This window comes from Uranotaenia lowii, chromosome 2 (assembly GCF_029784155.1).
Source record: "Uranotaenia lowii strain MFRU-FL chromosome 2, ASM2978415v1, whole genome shotgun sequence".
Classification (NCBI taxonomy): domain Eukaryota; kingdom Metazoa; phylum Arthropoda; class Insecta; order Diptera; family Culicidae; genus Uranotaenia; species Uranotaenia lowii.
In genome coordinates this window covers 165,963,155-165,977,942 of record NC_073692.1, presented here as the reverse complement: position 1 = coordinate 165,977,942, position 14,788 = coordinate 165,963,155, and the positions used below count along the sequence as shown (strand labels likewise).

Sequence of the window (14,788 nt, the reverse complement as noted above, 5' to 3'; positions counted from 1 at the left end):
ATAACACCAAACGATAGCATTTTGTAAACAACCGCCATGGAAGCCGAACGGAGAGATCAAATTGTGCACAGTTTTCTTGAAAATCCATTGTTATCGGCATCGAAGCTAGCTAAACAGCTTAAAATGCCCAGAAATACCGTATGGCGTGTTATCAAGCAGTACAAGGAAACATTGACGACGGCTCGGAAGCCGCATTCGAAGCGTCGGAGTGGAACTGTCGACCGGAAACTGCGTGGGAAAGTCATCAAGGCCGTCAAGAGGAATCCCAATCTTTCAGACCGCGATTTGGCCAATAAGTTCCAGGCCGCTCACAGTACGGTGCGACGAATTCGTCTCCGGGAAGGAATAAGGTCATTCCGAGCCAGCAAACAGCCAAATCGGACGCTGAAGCAGAACAATGTGGCCAGAATCCGTGCTCGAAAGCTGTACGACCAAGTGCTGACCAAGTTCGACGGATGTATTCTGATGGACGATGAGACCTACGTGAAGGCGGACTTTGGGCAAATCCCAGGTCAAAAATTTTATTTGGCGACGGCTCGGGGGGATGTACCTGCAAAATTTAAGTTCGTGTTTGCGGATAAATTCGCCCGCAAGTACATGATTTGGCAGGGGATATGCAGTTGTGGACAGAAAACCAAAGTCTTTCTCACTGACAAGACAATGACATCATAAGTCTACAAAAAAGAGTGCCTACAGAAACGGATTCTGCCGTTTATTCGTGCCCACGACCGTCCAGTAATGTTTTGGCCGGACCTCGCAAGCTGCCATTACAGCAAAACGGTTATGGAATGGTACGCAACGAACGGGGTCAGCGTAATACCGAAGGACCTCAACCACCCAAACTGCCCCCAGTTCCGGCCGATAGAGAAATACTGGGCAATCACGAAGCGGAGGCTTAAGGCAAAGGGAAAACTTGTTAGGAACATGACTCAAATGAAGAACTGGTGGAATCAATTCGCCAAAACGGTGGACGAAAAGGGTGTGCGCCGCCTAATGAGCCGTATTACGGGAAAAGTACGAGAATTTCTTCGAAACAGCAATGAATAATTTTTTTAATTTTTTTTTATGAAAGAGTAAAGAAAATGCTACATTTGTATGAAAAACAAATTATGAATTCGTTTATAAATGACTGAACTACACGCAATTGTTTGTGTTCCAATATTAAATGAAGCAGACTTTAAACTGTTCAGAGCTCTGAACTTAAAAAGTTTTCCGCATGATTAAAGGTGATTAAAGCTTTTATACACACTTTTTTGTCGAAAACGTGGATCGTTAAGGGTCACGCACTATTCAGTTCGTTATCCGTTCTCGATGCTGGGCTCGAGAAAGTGCCATCAATAACTGAAGTTCTGATCGGTATTCCATGCTCACGATAAATGCTGCTTGCTTCAATGTTATCCAGATTCACCTCAAGTTTTGCGAAAACCTCCAATGTACTCTTACTTTTAGATTTGTGACACTTACTACCCTAATCAAAAGCCGATGCGTTGTCTGCAAGTCTGCAAATAACACTACATACAGGCCTCGTTTTTTTCAGCTTGTAGGTAAACTCAACCGGCAGGATGTTGAACTCCTCTATCGTCAGACGTCGTTAAGCGTCACAGCGCAAGAAGAACATGCCGTTGACTCTTTGCTATTAGGATTCCGTCTCGAGAATCTTCCACTATCTTCTCGATGGAAAACGCCTTGAGACATAGATAAAAACGTAGCCCGACCTATCCGGTATCTAAACTTCACTTCCTGAAGAGTCTTATTAATGTTCCGAGACTAGAGCGCAAAATAACATTTTTCCGATTGCCGTTTAGCACAAGCATAAACTAATTGTGAGCTACTTTCAGTAGACTCATATACACATAGTACTCTACTTGAAAAAAGAAAACTTGATCTCATCGAACTTACATCCAGGCTGTTCCTGGAGTGTAAATATTCAAACTCCCCGACAAAGCACCGCAATACTCCAAAAAGTGCTATTCCACCAGTTACAAAGTAGAGACGTGATCTCTGAAGTTTGATCCAGAATCCAGCGTGGTGTCTAGAACGCTGGCTACCCTTCCAATGTCTCTGGTAAACATTACTGTTGATCCCTGCTGAAGCCGGAAAAACGGCTCATTACCAAAATGAATAGAAGTAGAGGATATGACGCCTCTAACATTTCCTCGACTCCTGCTACCTTAAAAGCTTTTGAGTATGCGTATCTATGTAGTCCACTAAGAATCCTGCACAAATACCCTGTTTCTTGTTACGATTCAAGACTAAAGACCTCTCCTCTGACGACTTGAGTACTCGTAACTAGAGATTTGCTTGGTTACCACAACTATCGTACGCTCCGCCTCTGTTCGAGACCACTGGTAGAGACAAATGACCTCTGCTCAAACGACTTGAGGTCTTGGCTACTCTTGGTTTGGCTCGAGGCCCTCTCGAGTTCGACTGCGAAGAAGGTCTTGTCTTATCCCCGCAGCCCTTTCGCAGAGGGCGAGGGCTGAGTATCCGAGTAGAACACTCGGATACTCCGCGTCGGTGGAGGTATCCTACACAGCGTTCGCGCTGTACCTAGCAGCTTGGCATATGCATAAGGTAAAGTATTATCTTTGTATGCTTACTGTATGCTTAATCTACATGGAGGCCCCCCTCCGAAAGGGCATGCTACTCCGACTGTGGTCCGGTCTTCCTTCTTCCCTTTGGCTGGCAACTTTAGGGCTGGCAACCCTAGGTGTTTTGCCGCCGTGTGCCAGATCGAGCTTATCCTAGACTCGCACCTGTCACAGCACACATACGAACCTTTACGCTTACGACTCAGATGAATCCCAACGGTGAGGTCATCCTACCTGGCTCGGCCGCGGCGTGGATACTCTTCTCCCTACGAGTTCGACTGCGGAGAAGGTCTTGTCTTATCCCCGCAGCCTCCATCGCAGAGGGCGCGTTCTACTCGGATACTTCGCGACGGTGGAGGTATGCTACACACTCACGCGACGTACCCTTGAAGCTCGGCATACGCAGAAGGTACAGTCTTATGTTTGTATGCTTTACTGCTAGATTCGGACGCACTCTACTCAGATACTCAACGGGGAAGGAGTCACCTGCCAGAACACCGGTGCGACTGGTGATGATTCCAACTTCTCTGTAGGGCAGTCATGATCCGAGTGAACCAATCGCTGACCAAGCGCCAAGTATTGACTACGTGCTCGAAGTCTGAACTCTCCTCTAATGACTTGAGAACCGAAATCTCTTCGTAATCACTCTTGGTTCCAAGCGCTCCTCGCAATAACTGGAGGTTAACGTACTCATAACTCTGTTCTACACGACTCCAAATCAGATCTTTCCTCGTAACGACTTGAGGTAAACACGTAGATATACCTTTTCTCTTTTTGACTCGAGGCCTGATTTCTACTCTTACTACTGGAAATTTGACCTCTACAATAAAAACCCGGGTTCCAACTTATCTTTTTCCTTCCAATCGAGCTCCCAATGCACGGGATATGACGATGAGTCCACCTTCCTCTCGCTGAGCTGGCTCTCAGCTGCTTCCAGTTGAATATCAAGTTCTCCTCGGCGAGTTGTCGTACATTAGGTGTGTCCTCTTTTGTCATAGCTATAGTCATCCCCCTCTAACGAAATCGAGATGTGCGTTACGCCCGACACTAAGCAGACCACTTCGGCGAACCTCGAAACCTGTGGATATAAGGTCGGGCTTCGAGTCGTTTGAAGAATGGTCAGGCAGGCCTTCAGTCTTCAGGAGAAGAGGTTTCAGTGGTCAAACCCGAGGCCTTCAATCAACCAGAGGAGAAATATAAGTGTTTACCTCGAGTAATTACAAGGAGGGATCAGATCTCGAGTTGTTAGAGGAGAGATCGAGCCTTAAGTCGTGCAGAGGAGGGGTAAGTGTGCATTAAGTCGATGCGAGAAGTTGTCAGCTCTCAAATCGTTAGAGAAGTGTTCAGGCTTCGAGTCCTAATGATGAGAGGTATTGCTGAAAGTGGTCTCGTCTATGAGTATTGCCTTGGAGGTGGAGTTTATATGAGTCTTCTCATTGTATCCATGGACCCAGCGTAGCAAACTGGGGGGACGCGGTGGCTCACCGTGCCTTGGGATACAATCTGTAACCCGGGATAACCCTCAACTAATTAAAAAAAGACCACTTTTGATGAGACGATTCGGTATCAACTGGTAATCCGCAAGTTCATCAGCCGCTGTGCGCCGCTAAGTCTCTCTCTGCTGATCACAATGTCTTCTCCGCACCGTACCGCAAGATTTACTTGGTCACACTCAACAGTATCCTCATCTTGCTGCGAAGGATTGCCACGGAGTTCGAAATAACACTCTCCTCTAACGATTTGAGAACCGACATCTCCTCGCAGTGACTCGAGATTCCCACATAAACCTCTCCTCTTCGTGACTCGAAGCCCGGTTCTTCATGAAGCATTCATGATCAGTCAAAAATTGCGTCATGTGGAAGTACACTTCACCGTTTCCTGCTGCTGCCAGTTGGACATCAAGTCCTCATTGGCGAGATCTCGTACGTTGGGCGTGTCTTTATTGCCGTAACCGTAACAAAGGACATCATCCTCTAGCAAAACCGAGATAGGCATGACGCCCACCACTACGCAAGCGACTTTGGATAAGATGGCCCGGTATCTACTGGTATCATCTGCAGGTTACACTGTCTTCCCAGGGCCTGCCTCCAGGCCGCCGCTCCGTACCGCAAAATTGACGTGGATTCGCTCGACAGTATCCTCCTCTTGCTACTTTGGATTGCCGAGGAATACGACATCATTCGAGTTAGTACGGGCGTGGCCATTGCCGCTCTCTTACACACATAGCCAACATGACTCGTGAAGCTGAGTCTGTCGTCGATCATCACTCCTAGCTACTAAACTGCGCGTTTGAACACGATATCACACAGTCCAACTACAATTGTATCTCTTTGGGGTGACATCAGGTTGGTGATCAGCACCATCTCGATTTTGTGGTGGGTTAGTCACAGGCACTTGGTGTGCATCCAGCTTTCCATTGCCTGGATAGCTACTGTGGCAAGTAGCCGTAACTCCGCTGTCGAGGAGCCTCTAGCCAAGAGGACTACATCATCCACAAATCCTACAAACTTAGCGATGGGAGGCTCATTAGTAGGAGCTCGTCGTATGTGATATTCCACAGAACCAGCCCAAGTATTAACCCTTTGGTACACCCGCCGAAACCTCTTGTCACTTGTGTCCGTATGCCTTCACCGGTCAAAAACTTTAGTTGGCGATTGTGAAAATAACTTTCCACAAACCTATACATATATGTTGAGACCCTCATGAACGACGGATGAACGACAGGATGAACGACGACGCTTTTGCTGTCTCAGTGTACCTTTGGAGTCGATTCTGAATCACCTTCTCCAAGATCTTACCCGCTGTGTCCCGTAAATAGATCGGTAGGTACGCCGATTTCTGCCGCTTCCACGTGTCAGGGAACACCCATTCCATCACATATCGTTGCAATGATGGCCGGAACATTTCAAGGAACTCCCTGATCGCGGCCTTCACTGCGACGTTTGTAATGCCTTCCGATTCGAGGGCCTTCCTTGGTTGGAGAGACTTGGTGACTCCGCGAAGTCCATCCACCATAATCGTCTCCCCTATACTGGTGTCCCACTCGTCCCAGTCCCAGTCGCCCAACGGGACGGTTGGCCAGTGGGTAACATCGTGCTGTGGATATAGCTCGTTGATGATCGCTCTCAATATGTCTGGGCACGTTTCAGGTGGCGCATCCCCACTTTTCGTTTTGGCCATGATTATCCGATATTCATCGCCCCATGGACAGTCGTTGGCGTAACGGTAAAGTTGTTTGAAACGTCGCTTCTTGCTTGTATTGATGGCCCTGAGGAGGGCCGATCTCGCGCTTGTGAAGAGTGGCCTAAGCTCTCCCTTTTTGTGTTTTGCGTCCTGCATCTTGCACGTTGCCCTATGGCATTCAGCGCGCAGTTTCGCGATTTCCTCTTTCCACCAATAGACGGGTGACCTAGTTAGTAGCTTTACGCTTGGCCCATCTCATCATCGCAGCATCGCAGGCGCAAGCTGGTACCTTCGTCAAATCTTCAATGGACATATTCCTCTCCTAATGCGACTCGTCGACGAGGACGTTCTGGTCGAATTGTGCTGTCTTCCAGAAGCGTGTCCCCTGTCCTAGACTCTCGTATACCTGTCCGCTTACCCCCTCGATAGAGGATCGCGAAGTGATCGCTATGCGTGTAGGCCTCGCTAACCATCCAATCGCACACCAACCCCGGGCTACCGAAGGTAACATCTATGGTTGAATCGCTTCCGTTCCTGTGATAGGTCCTGGTGTTACCTACGTTCGCCAGGTCTACATTCAGCCTTGCCAGGTGCTTCTAGAAGGATTTTACCTCTGGGGTTCGTAAAACGGCTACCCCATTCCCAGGCCCACGCGTTAAACTTATCAGCTATAACAATGGAGATTCTCCCCGTAAGCACCTCAACAATCTTGTCTACTATCCATCTACCATCTACCAGTTCCGAACCTCTCCAAGGACCATGTTGGGGGAGCATAGCAGCTACAGATGTAGATCCTGTTAATATTTGCTATCACCATGCCTTCGTTTTAAGTCGCCACCACTTCTTGTATGGGGAAACTACCTGTTACCCATATCGCGGACAGTTTGGCGTTATCGGTCACCTAATTAATACCATCAGAAGCTCTACGATGCCACTAGCTCGATGTCCAACTTTTTCTCAACTGTCATCTGCCGCAACAGCTGGTGGTTGAGGTTGAGTTGGACCAGCTTAGGTCTTAGGCATATGTGATCGACTTCAATCGCCCTCTGGCTATCCTTTCCGATGACCTGGCACAGTTTTGGCCTTGGTTCTTACAAGGTAGAGCCAGACCGGGGCTAGTCGGAAGAGGTATCAAACGCCCGCATCTGACTACTTCCATCTGACTAGTCCAGCGATGGTTAGCGACGTTACCCCAGGAGACTTCCAAGGTTCTATTTCCAAGATTCTACTCCACTTACTAAAGTAAAAGAGGAGTAGCCGCTAGCCCTGTTATCATACATTACGGATTAGGGTTGCTGGGTTAAGTCGCCTCTCGCAACATCAATCTTGAGTAAATTCCGAGCACTTAATGTAAAATAAGGAGATGAGCGATTTAAACAGATGACTAAGAACCACTGAAGAACCATTTAGTAAAGCTAGAAAAAGTGAGATTTCGTTTCCCGTTCAATTTCAAACAGAAAAGAAAGTGTTGTAGCAAAATATTTCGTTTATTCCGTAGTCCCGGACAGATGAATTCAATCGGATCCAGAAACGATTTCCAACCCCATTTCATCTCACAGCTCATTAATTATTCATCCAAATAAAAATCCACTAGAAAGTAAGAATGCTAGATATCAATAGCTTTAAGAGAACTGTTTCTTCTTTTCTTTTCGTTCGAAACCAAATCGAAAATCAACCGTTTTGATGTTGCCTAATACACAATACCCGAAATCACACACGAAATTGAAAAAAAAAATGAAATAAACCAACGCCACCACCACCAAACCTTTAACGAAAATAAATAATCAATTCCTGAAATGAACAATCTCAATCATATTGAAACGCGTCAATTTTGCCAAATTGCGCTTTTTCCGGGAATCATCCAACACGAAACAAAAAATCTCGGCATCGGTCGTCGTGTTTAAAAACTTCACACATCATACAATCGAATCGAATCGAATCAAATCGAATCTCGAAATGTGTTGATTGGTCGTGGTCGTGCCAATTTGGAAAAAATCGAAAATGAATCGGAAATTCGCAACAACAGTCAAGAGGATGTTGGTGGTGGCAATTCCGGTGGCGGGTGTAAGGTCAATAACAGTGGTGATAGTAGTAGTAACAGCGTCGGTGGCGAAAAGGGTGACAACGCAGTCAGCAATACGGCCAGTAAGGAGGCGCGGAGGGGCACCACGACATCGGCCCCGCCCACCCACGGTGGCCCCACGGGACCACCGATCGGCAAAACCGTCATTCAGAGGCGAAAACTGCGAGCACCGGTCTGGGCCAGGTCTCTTGAAAACTTGAACTACTGTTTCTCGATTTTTTTCCTCTTTCTCTCTTTTTTCTTATTTCAAACTAACTTTCCAATTCCCGCTCCTTTTTGCCTCGTTTTTTGTCTGTCTCTCTCTTCCGATATAACAACTACACAGAACACCGTTTTTCCTTAACTAGATCTTAACCCACTTTTCCGAAAAGAAACGAAACCAAAATCTGCTCACGAATGCACAATCAAATAGCAGATTGACTCTTTTTTCCCTTAGATTTGCCCAAACTAGTTTTCACTTATACTATATCTGCTACTTTTGCAAGGCGAGAAAACGATATAACGATAAACAAGATTTTTTTCCACCTTATACAATTTTCTCCCCGTTACCAGTTTTTCACCGAAACCTAAACAATCTATCCACGTTTTTATCCTGCATCGAATTTGCTGCGCAATCACTAGAGAACGGCACCGTTTTTATTCTGTCCAAGCTTTGTATACACTCTGTACTACGTGGTATAACTATTTGAGTTTGTGTGCTACCACTAATGATAATCCATTTCGGACATCAATGATTTATTTCTGCTCGATTCAATCAACTAACAATAATCCTGATGCTGTGGAATTGCTGCGGTCCGCTTTCTACTTTTCGAAACCAACCTCAATCCTTTGCACAATGACAGGACGTTTTAGTTAGTCCATTTTTCTGTGCAAGCAATTCAATGCTGAATGGCACAACGAAGATGATTGATGAAAGTTTTGAAAATTTCGAATCCCTAGCTTACAATTTGAGCTGCGTTTGACCTAAGAAAAATAATCGAATTCCAATCCAGACCACAAAGAGGCCGGCATATGGTTCCACGGAAAAGATTGCTAAAATGCTGTCGAATTCTACTAGTCATTCGAAGCTGTGAAGAATATGTTTTATTTTATCATAGAGAACGCTGGAAGGAAAAATCATCTAAATATCCTTGTCCTTTATTATTTTACGTTCTAAGCAAAAATGTTTAAAAAAAACTTTCAAATTTCTTTTTAAAAAAATCAAAGCCGCGTTATGACAAAAGGAAAACAATTCGACCGGCTTAGAAAATTCATTTAGCAGCGATAAATTCAGGCCTTTGTGGTGGCTTTTATAATCTTGTGGCATAGCTTTAGGCGCACTTTTTTTTTTGCTGCCTTGCAGCAGGAAAAAGGTTGTACCATAAACTTGCCAGCCTGCCAGGCAACCGACCGACGACGTTCATATAAATAAAATGCCATCCTTAGGGCATCCGGCTGCAATTTTCCTTCCATTGCTGCGGTACCTTCATTCTAGAAACTTGCGGTACCTACAACCTTCGTCAAATGGCAGAAGGAAGAAAACTCGTGGGCATAAATAAATTGAAAAAAAAACTGTGATTGCCACATCCTTGCATGTTGGCGTTTTATAACTAGTGTCAACGAGGTAAAATTAAGCTATTTTTTTCTATATATTGTAAAAAATTGACAAGGTTGTACATAAGTTCGTATGTTCATGCTTTCTAACAATTGAATGCACCCAAAATTCAAGTAGCCTAAAGGCACGAAACGACTTTAACAGAAGCATTCCAAGTTATCTGTGTAATGCTGAGAACCCATTTTATGGAACTTTTCTTTACTTTGGTAACATTTGAATCATATGTCGTTTCGAAGAATCAATTAGAATTCTTAGAACCAACGAGAACTCTAAGACAATTTGTATTAGCATTTTGTTAGGGCACCCGAGAAAATTGAAATATTTTTTTCATCTGGAACGTATCCCGAATTCAATTTCAACTTTCAAAGTTCAAAATATGCAAATCTGAACGAACTTTTAAATGCACCGTTAATCAACTTTCAAGTACCATAACGTTTCAATTTGGAACTTTTTTAGAGCTTGGGTAGTGCTGAGAAGTTCATAACATTAGTGTTTGACATCAATTTTACAAGCTGATACGCTTTTTTCATGAGATTACGAGACTTCAAAGGATCGAAAAAAAACTACATTTTTCAGTGACGCGCATAGCATTAGACTGTATCGATTTGGAGTCATTTTAAAATTTATCGAACCCTTCGAAGTCTTCGGTTAGGTTCATGAGTGATCCATGATGTTTTGCTGAATTTTTAAATAAAGTTTACGTGAGTAAGTTTAAATTTTTACGTATGTATGGACAAATTTAATATTTTGTTTTAAGAAATCAACATCATTTTTGTTTCTTCTGTGGAACCGAGCCTGATAATGGGTTTTTGGCCAATTTATAAATTCTCAAAGTGAAATTTTCCGCTGAACAATTTTGTCTAAGACCCTAACTTCGTATCTTATTAGGCAAAAAGTTATTAGCTGTTGAATGAGAGTATGCCTTTGGCATTGAAAAACAATCAATTCATCTGACATCACTGCTGGCCTATAGTGAAGTATTGCTTGAACAGTAGACATGCAATATCTCGCTAGACATCAGCAGTGATGTCAGATGAGTTGATTGTTTTTCAATGCCAAAAGACATACTGCTACTCAACAGTTCATAACTTTTTTGCCTCATAAAATACAAAGTTGCGGTCTTGGACAAAGTTGTTCAGTAAAAAATTTCCTCTAAAGAATTTGTAAATTGGCCCAACACAAATTATCAAGCTCAATTTCACAGAAGTAATAAAAATGATGTTGCTTTTTTTCAAAACAAAATATTCAATTTTTCCATACAAACCTGAAAGTTTAAATTTACTCATGTAAACTATACTTAAAAATTTTGCTAAACATCATGGATCAGTTTTGAACCAAAACTATTCTTTTAAGACCCCGTGGTTTGAGAAATTAAAAAATGACCCAAAAACGACTCAGTCTAATATAGTATGTTATAGTTATGTTTGAAATGACCGAGTAAGCTTTCAAGGACCCGTTTTATGGAACTTTTGTTTTCTTTGGTGATATATGAATCATAGGTTGAAGAAACTATAAAAATTATAAGAATCAACCGTACGAGATCATTTAAATAATATGTTTTAGCATTTTCCTAGATTTAAAAATTAATAAGCATTCATCTCATAAGAAGTCTTCATAGTATGAAATGCCATAAAAATATTAAAAAAATTCTCAGAACGAACATTGACTTTTTTAGTTTTTAGAATTCTGTGTAAGTACTTCGAGAATGTTTGGAACATTCTTTGAGAATTTAATGTGAATTCTAATAAGATTCTGTTCCATTTAATTCCAGTTTTCTTGACAATTCTTTAAGAATTTTTACAATATTTTGACAATTCTTTGTGAATCTCATGAAAAACCTGTAAATCTACTATTAAAAATATGTGGGAAAAAGTGCCCTTAAAAGAATTCTGTAAGATTTATATAAAAACTCGAAGAGAATTCAATGGACTTCTCGAGACAATTCAAGAAAATTCCATAAAATTCTCAGGACGTTTTATGATATTTTCATAAGATTATCATGAAAATTTAAAAAAGTTTTTTGATAGTTTCATGATAAAATTTACAATTTTTTTTATGAGAGTTATAAGAAAATTCTACGAGAAAAGTTAATTCAAATATATTTCAAATTCTTTAACAATTTTATCATACTTTGATGAAAATACTAAAAGTGTTCTAAAAGCATTCTTTTTAGAACGTCATCGGTTTACTACTAAAATTCAAAAATTATTCTTTCAACTCTCATTCTGAATTCTTCAAGATATGTATAAAGTTAATTCTATTCCGTAAAACATATAAGGATTTAAATTTAATCGATACGCAATGAAAATTCCATCCAGTCTATGGGAGTTATTTGAATTTTATCAATTTGAGAGAATAGAAAGAATTTTTTTACAATTTCACGAGATTTTTCCAATCACCATTTGTCTCATGAGAAGCATCCATACATAATATGAAAATTCATAAGAAATTAGAAGAACTCTGTAAAAAAAAAATTATTGTTTTTAAATGTTTTAATTTTTTTTTTTTTTATTCCACGATAGTTCTGCGTAAATACTACAAGTATTCCATGGAATCTCTTGACAATTCTATGCGAATCCTTAAAAGATTCTATGAGAATTCTCTGATAATTCCATGAGATTTTCTTAAAAATAAAATTTTTATAACAATTCTAAGAAAATACTATGAGGTTTTAATGAGAAACCTATGGATATTCAACTAATAATCTAACGAATTTATGAGTGTTAATGAAAAATAATTTTATGAGAATTCTTTAAAAATACTTTGAAAATCCTACAACCGTTCAAAAGAATTTCGTTCGACTACTATGAGAGATGTTAATGCAATTTCGCTAGAATAACATGAGAACTCTGTGAGTCTTTCATGCAAAATTTATAAAAAGTTCTGCGAAAACTTTTGGAGAATTTCGGTGAAAACTTTCTTTTAATTCCTTAATAAATCTTTGAAATTAAATTTCCAAAGAGGTTTTCTACAAATCCCTAAATATCTCTATGAATATTAAAATAAGATATTGTGAAGGTTACATGAGAAATTTATGAAAATTCTATGAGAGTACTACAGAAAATCTAGAACAATTTTATTCAATGTGATTTTTTTAGTGAATTCTTAAACAATTCTATAAAGTTTAATTTCATAAAAATTCTTTCGAATCCTAAATAGTTTTATGAAAATTTATTTCAAACAAGATCTGATGTGTATAATGTGTAAATTCTTTGATAATCATGAAAATACAAACGGTATTCTAAGAGCATGCTTTTAAAAATTTATTGGTATTATTCTATTGAAATTCAAAGATCATTCTTTTAATTTTTTTTCCTGAATTCTTTGAAATATTTTTAAACTTTATTACATCCCGTTAATCCTTTAAGGTGTAATAAAAGAATTCTATTATAAAGATTTATGACCCCGCAATGAGAATTCCATTCAGTCTATAAATGTTCTTTGAGTTTTTTGAGAATTGAAAGACTTTTTTTATTTAACGAAATTTTTATATAAAGCATATTTTTGAAAGTTGTTAGAATAATACGAAAAATTCATGAGGATTTCTAAACAGTTCAGGAAAACTCTAAAATAATTTCAAACGAATTCTTTAAATATTCTATACAAATTCTATAAGGGTACTTTGCAATAATGTATATGACAATAATATGAAAATTTTGAGAGATTTATAGGGAAAACCTTTCTATACGAATGTTTTAAAAACTTCGTCGAAATTTTATCAGAATTTGATAAGATATTAGAGTTTAAAAAAATATTTGAAAATTCATTGTGAATCTTTGAGATTAAAATGGGAACTCTTTGAGAATTCAAAGAAAATTCTCTATGATTTTCTAAAATCTCTATTTACAATCTGAAACCTGTGATTGTGCTTTCTGAAACAACTTCCTGACAACTTTTTGGTTTAACTTTGAGAATTCTATGGAAATTCTATCAAAAATCTATGCGAACTAAAGTAGTCATGGAAAATTCTACGTAATTTTTAGAAATTCAATGAAAATTATAAAAATTTCCTATGACTTCTGAAAGAAATCTTAGAGAATTCTTTAAATGGTGTTTTGTAGTTTTTTAAGAATTTTTCTAAAGTTCATTCAACTTATGAATTGTTCTTAGATCTTAGAAAATTATTGTAGAGTTTAATGAGAATAATATGAATATAAGATGAGAATCCTGTACTGAATCTTTATCAACCCTGTAAATAACCAATATAAATTCTTTGAAAATTCAATGAACGCTATGAAAATTCCTTAAGAATCCCTTGATTTTTTATTTAATTCCTTGAACTTTTAACAAAAAAAACTTAAAATGCTTTTATAATTTAACAAAAATTGTTTAAGAATTTCAATAAATTTTATTGAACTTTACAAGAGTTATACGAGAGTACTGTTAAAATTCTTTATTAAAACTATTAAAAATATTTTAAGGTTGCTTTTTGAGTATTTTGAGAACTTTCAAAGAGTTGAGAATTCCATGACAAGGCTTTAAAAATTCGTTGTCAATTATGCGACATACTAAATAATAGATTTTTATTTATTTCTTTAATAATTCTTTGCAAATTTTACTTAAAAACAATTTTTATTCTACTTTTCTTTGATAATTAAAAAACTTAAAATGCTTTTATAATTTAACAAAAGTTCTTTAAGAATTTGAATGAATTTTATTGAACCTTTACAAGAGTAATACGAGAGTACTGTCAAAATTCTTTATAAAAACTATTAAAAATATTTTCAGGTTGCTTTTTAAGTATTTTGATTACTCCTATGAGAAATTGTAGAGAGTTCACGGGAATATCAAAAGAATTCCATGAGAAGGCTTTGAAAATTCGTTGACAATCATGTTACATACTATGAGATTTTTTTTTAATTCTTTCATTATTCAGTGCAAATTTTAATGAAGTACAGTTTTTATTCTTATATATTATTATTATATTATTTCTTTGATAATTAGAAAACTGAAAATCTTCTATAATTTTACAAAAATTCTTTAAGAATTTCAATGAATTTATTGAAACTTTACAAGAATTATATGAGAGTACTGTCAAAATTTTGTTTTAATACTATTAAAAATATTTTGAGATTTCATTTTGAGTATTTTTAAAATGCCTATGAGAATTTTTCGAGAAATTACGAGTATTTCAAAAGAATTCTATGAGAATGCTTAGTATATTCGTTGACAATTATGCAACATACTATATACTAGATTTTTTTCAATTCTTTCATAATTCTGTGCAATTTTTACTAAAATACAATTTGTTTCTAAATTCTTTTGATACTTGTATGAAATTGATTCTTTTGTTTAATATTTAAGTATTATTTGAAAATTCTATGACATGTCTATCAG

General features: G+C 38.7%; 1 protein-coding gene across 3 annotated transcripts in view; it reads left to right on the top strand.

The window, feature by feature from the left end:
- Window positions 1-10,343, top strand: part of LOC129745155 (protein naked cuticle homolog) — a 503,284-nt gene extending 492,941 nt beyond the window's left edge. For 2 of the 3 annotated variants that reach the window (XM_055738070.1, XM_055738071.1), the window contains one exon: window positions 7,801-8,813. In XM_055738070.1, the coding sequence (XP_055594045.1) occupies window positions 7,801-8,200 (400 nt within the window). In that variant the 3' untranslated portion in view covers window positions 8,201-8,813. Of the gene's footprint in view, window positions 1-7,800 lie in introns of all 3 variants that reach the window. The other variant, XM_055738069.1, reaches the window with a different exon arrangement.
- Window positions 10,344-14,788: the final 4,445 nt, after the last annotated feature.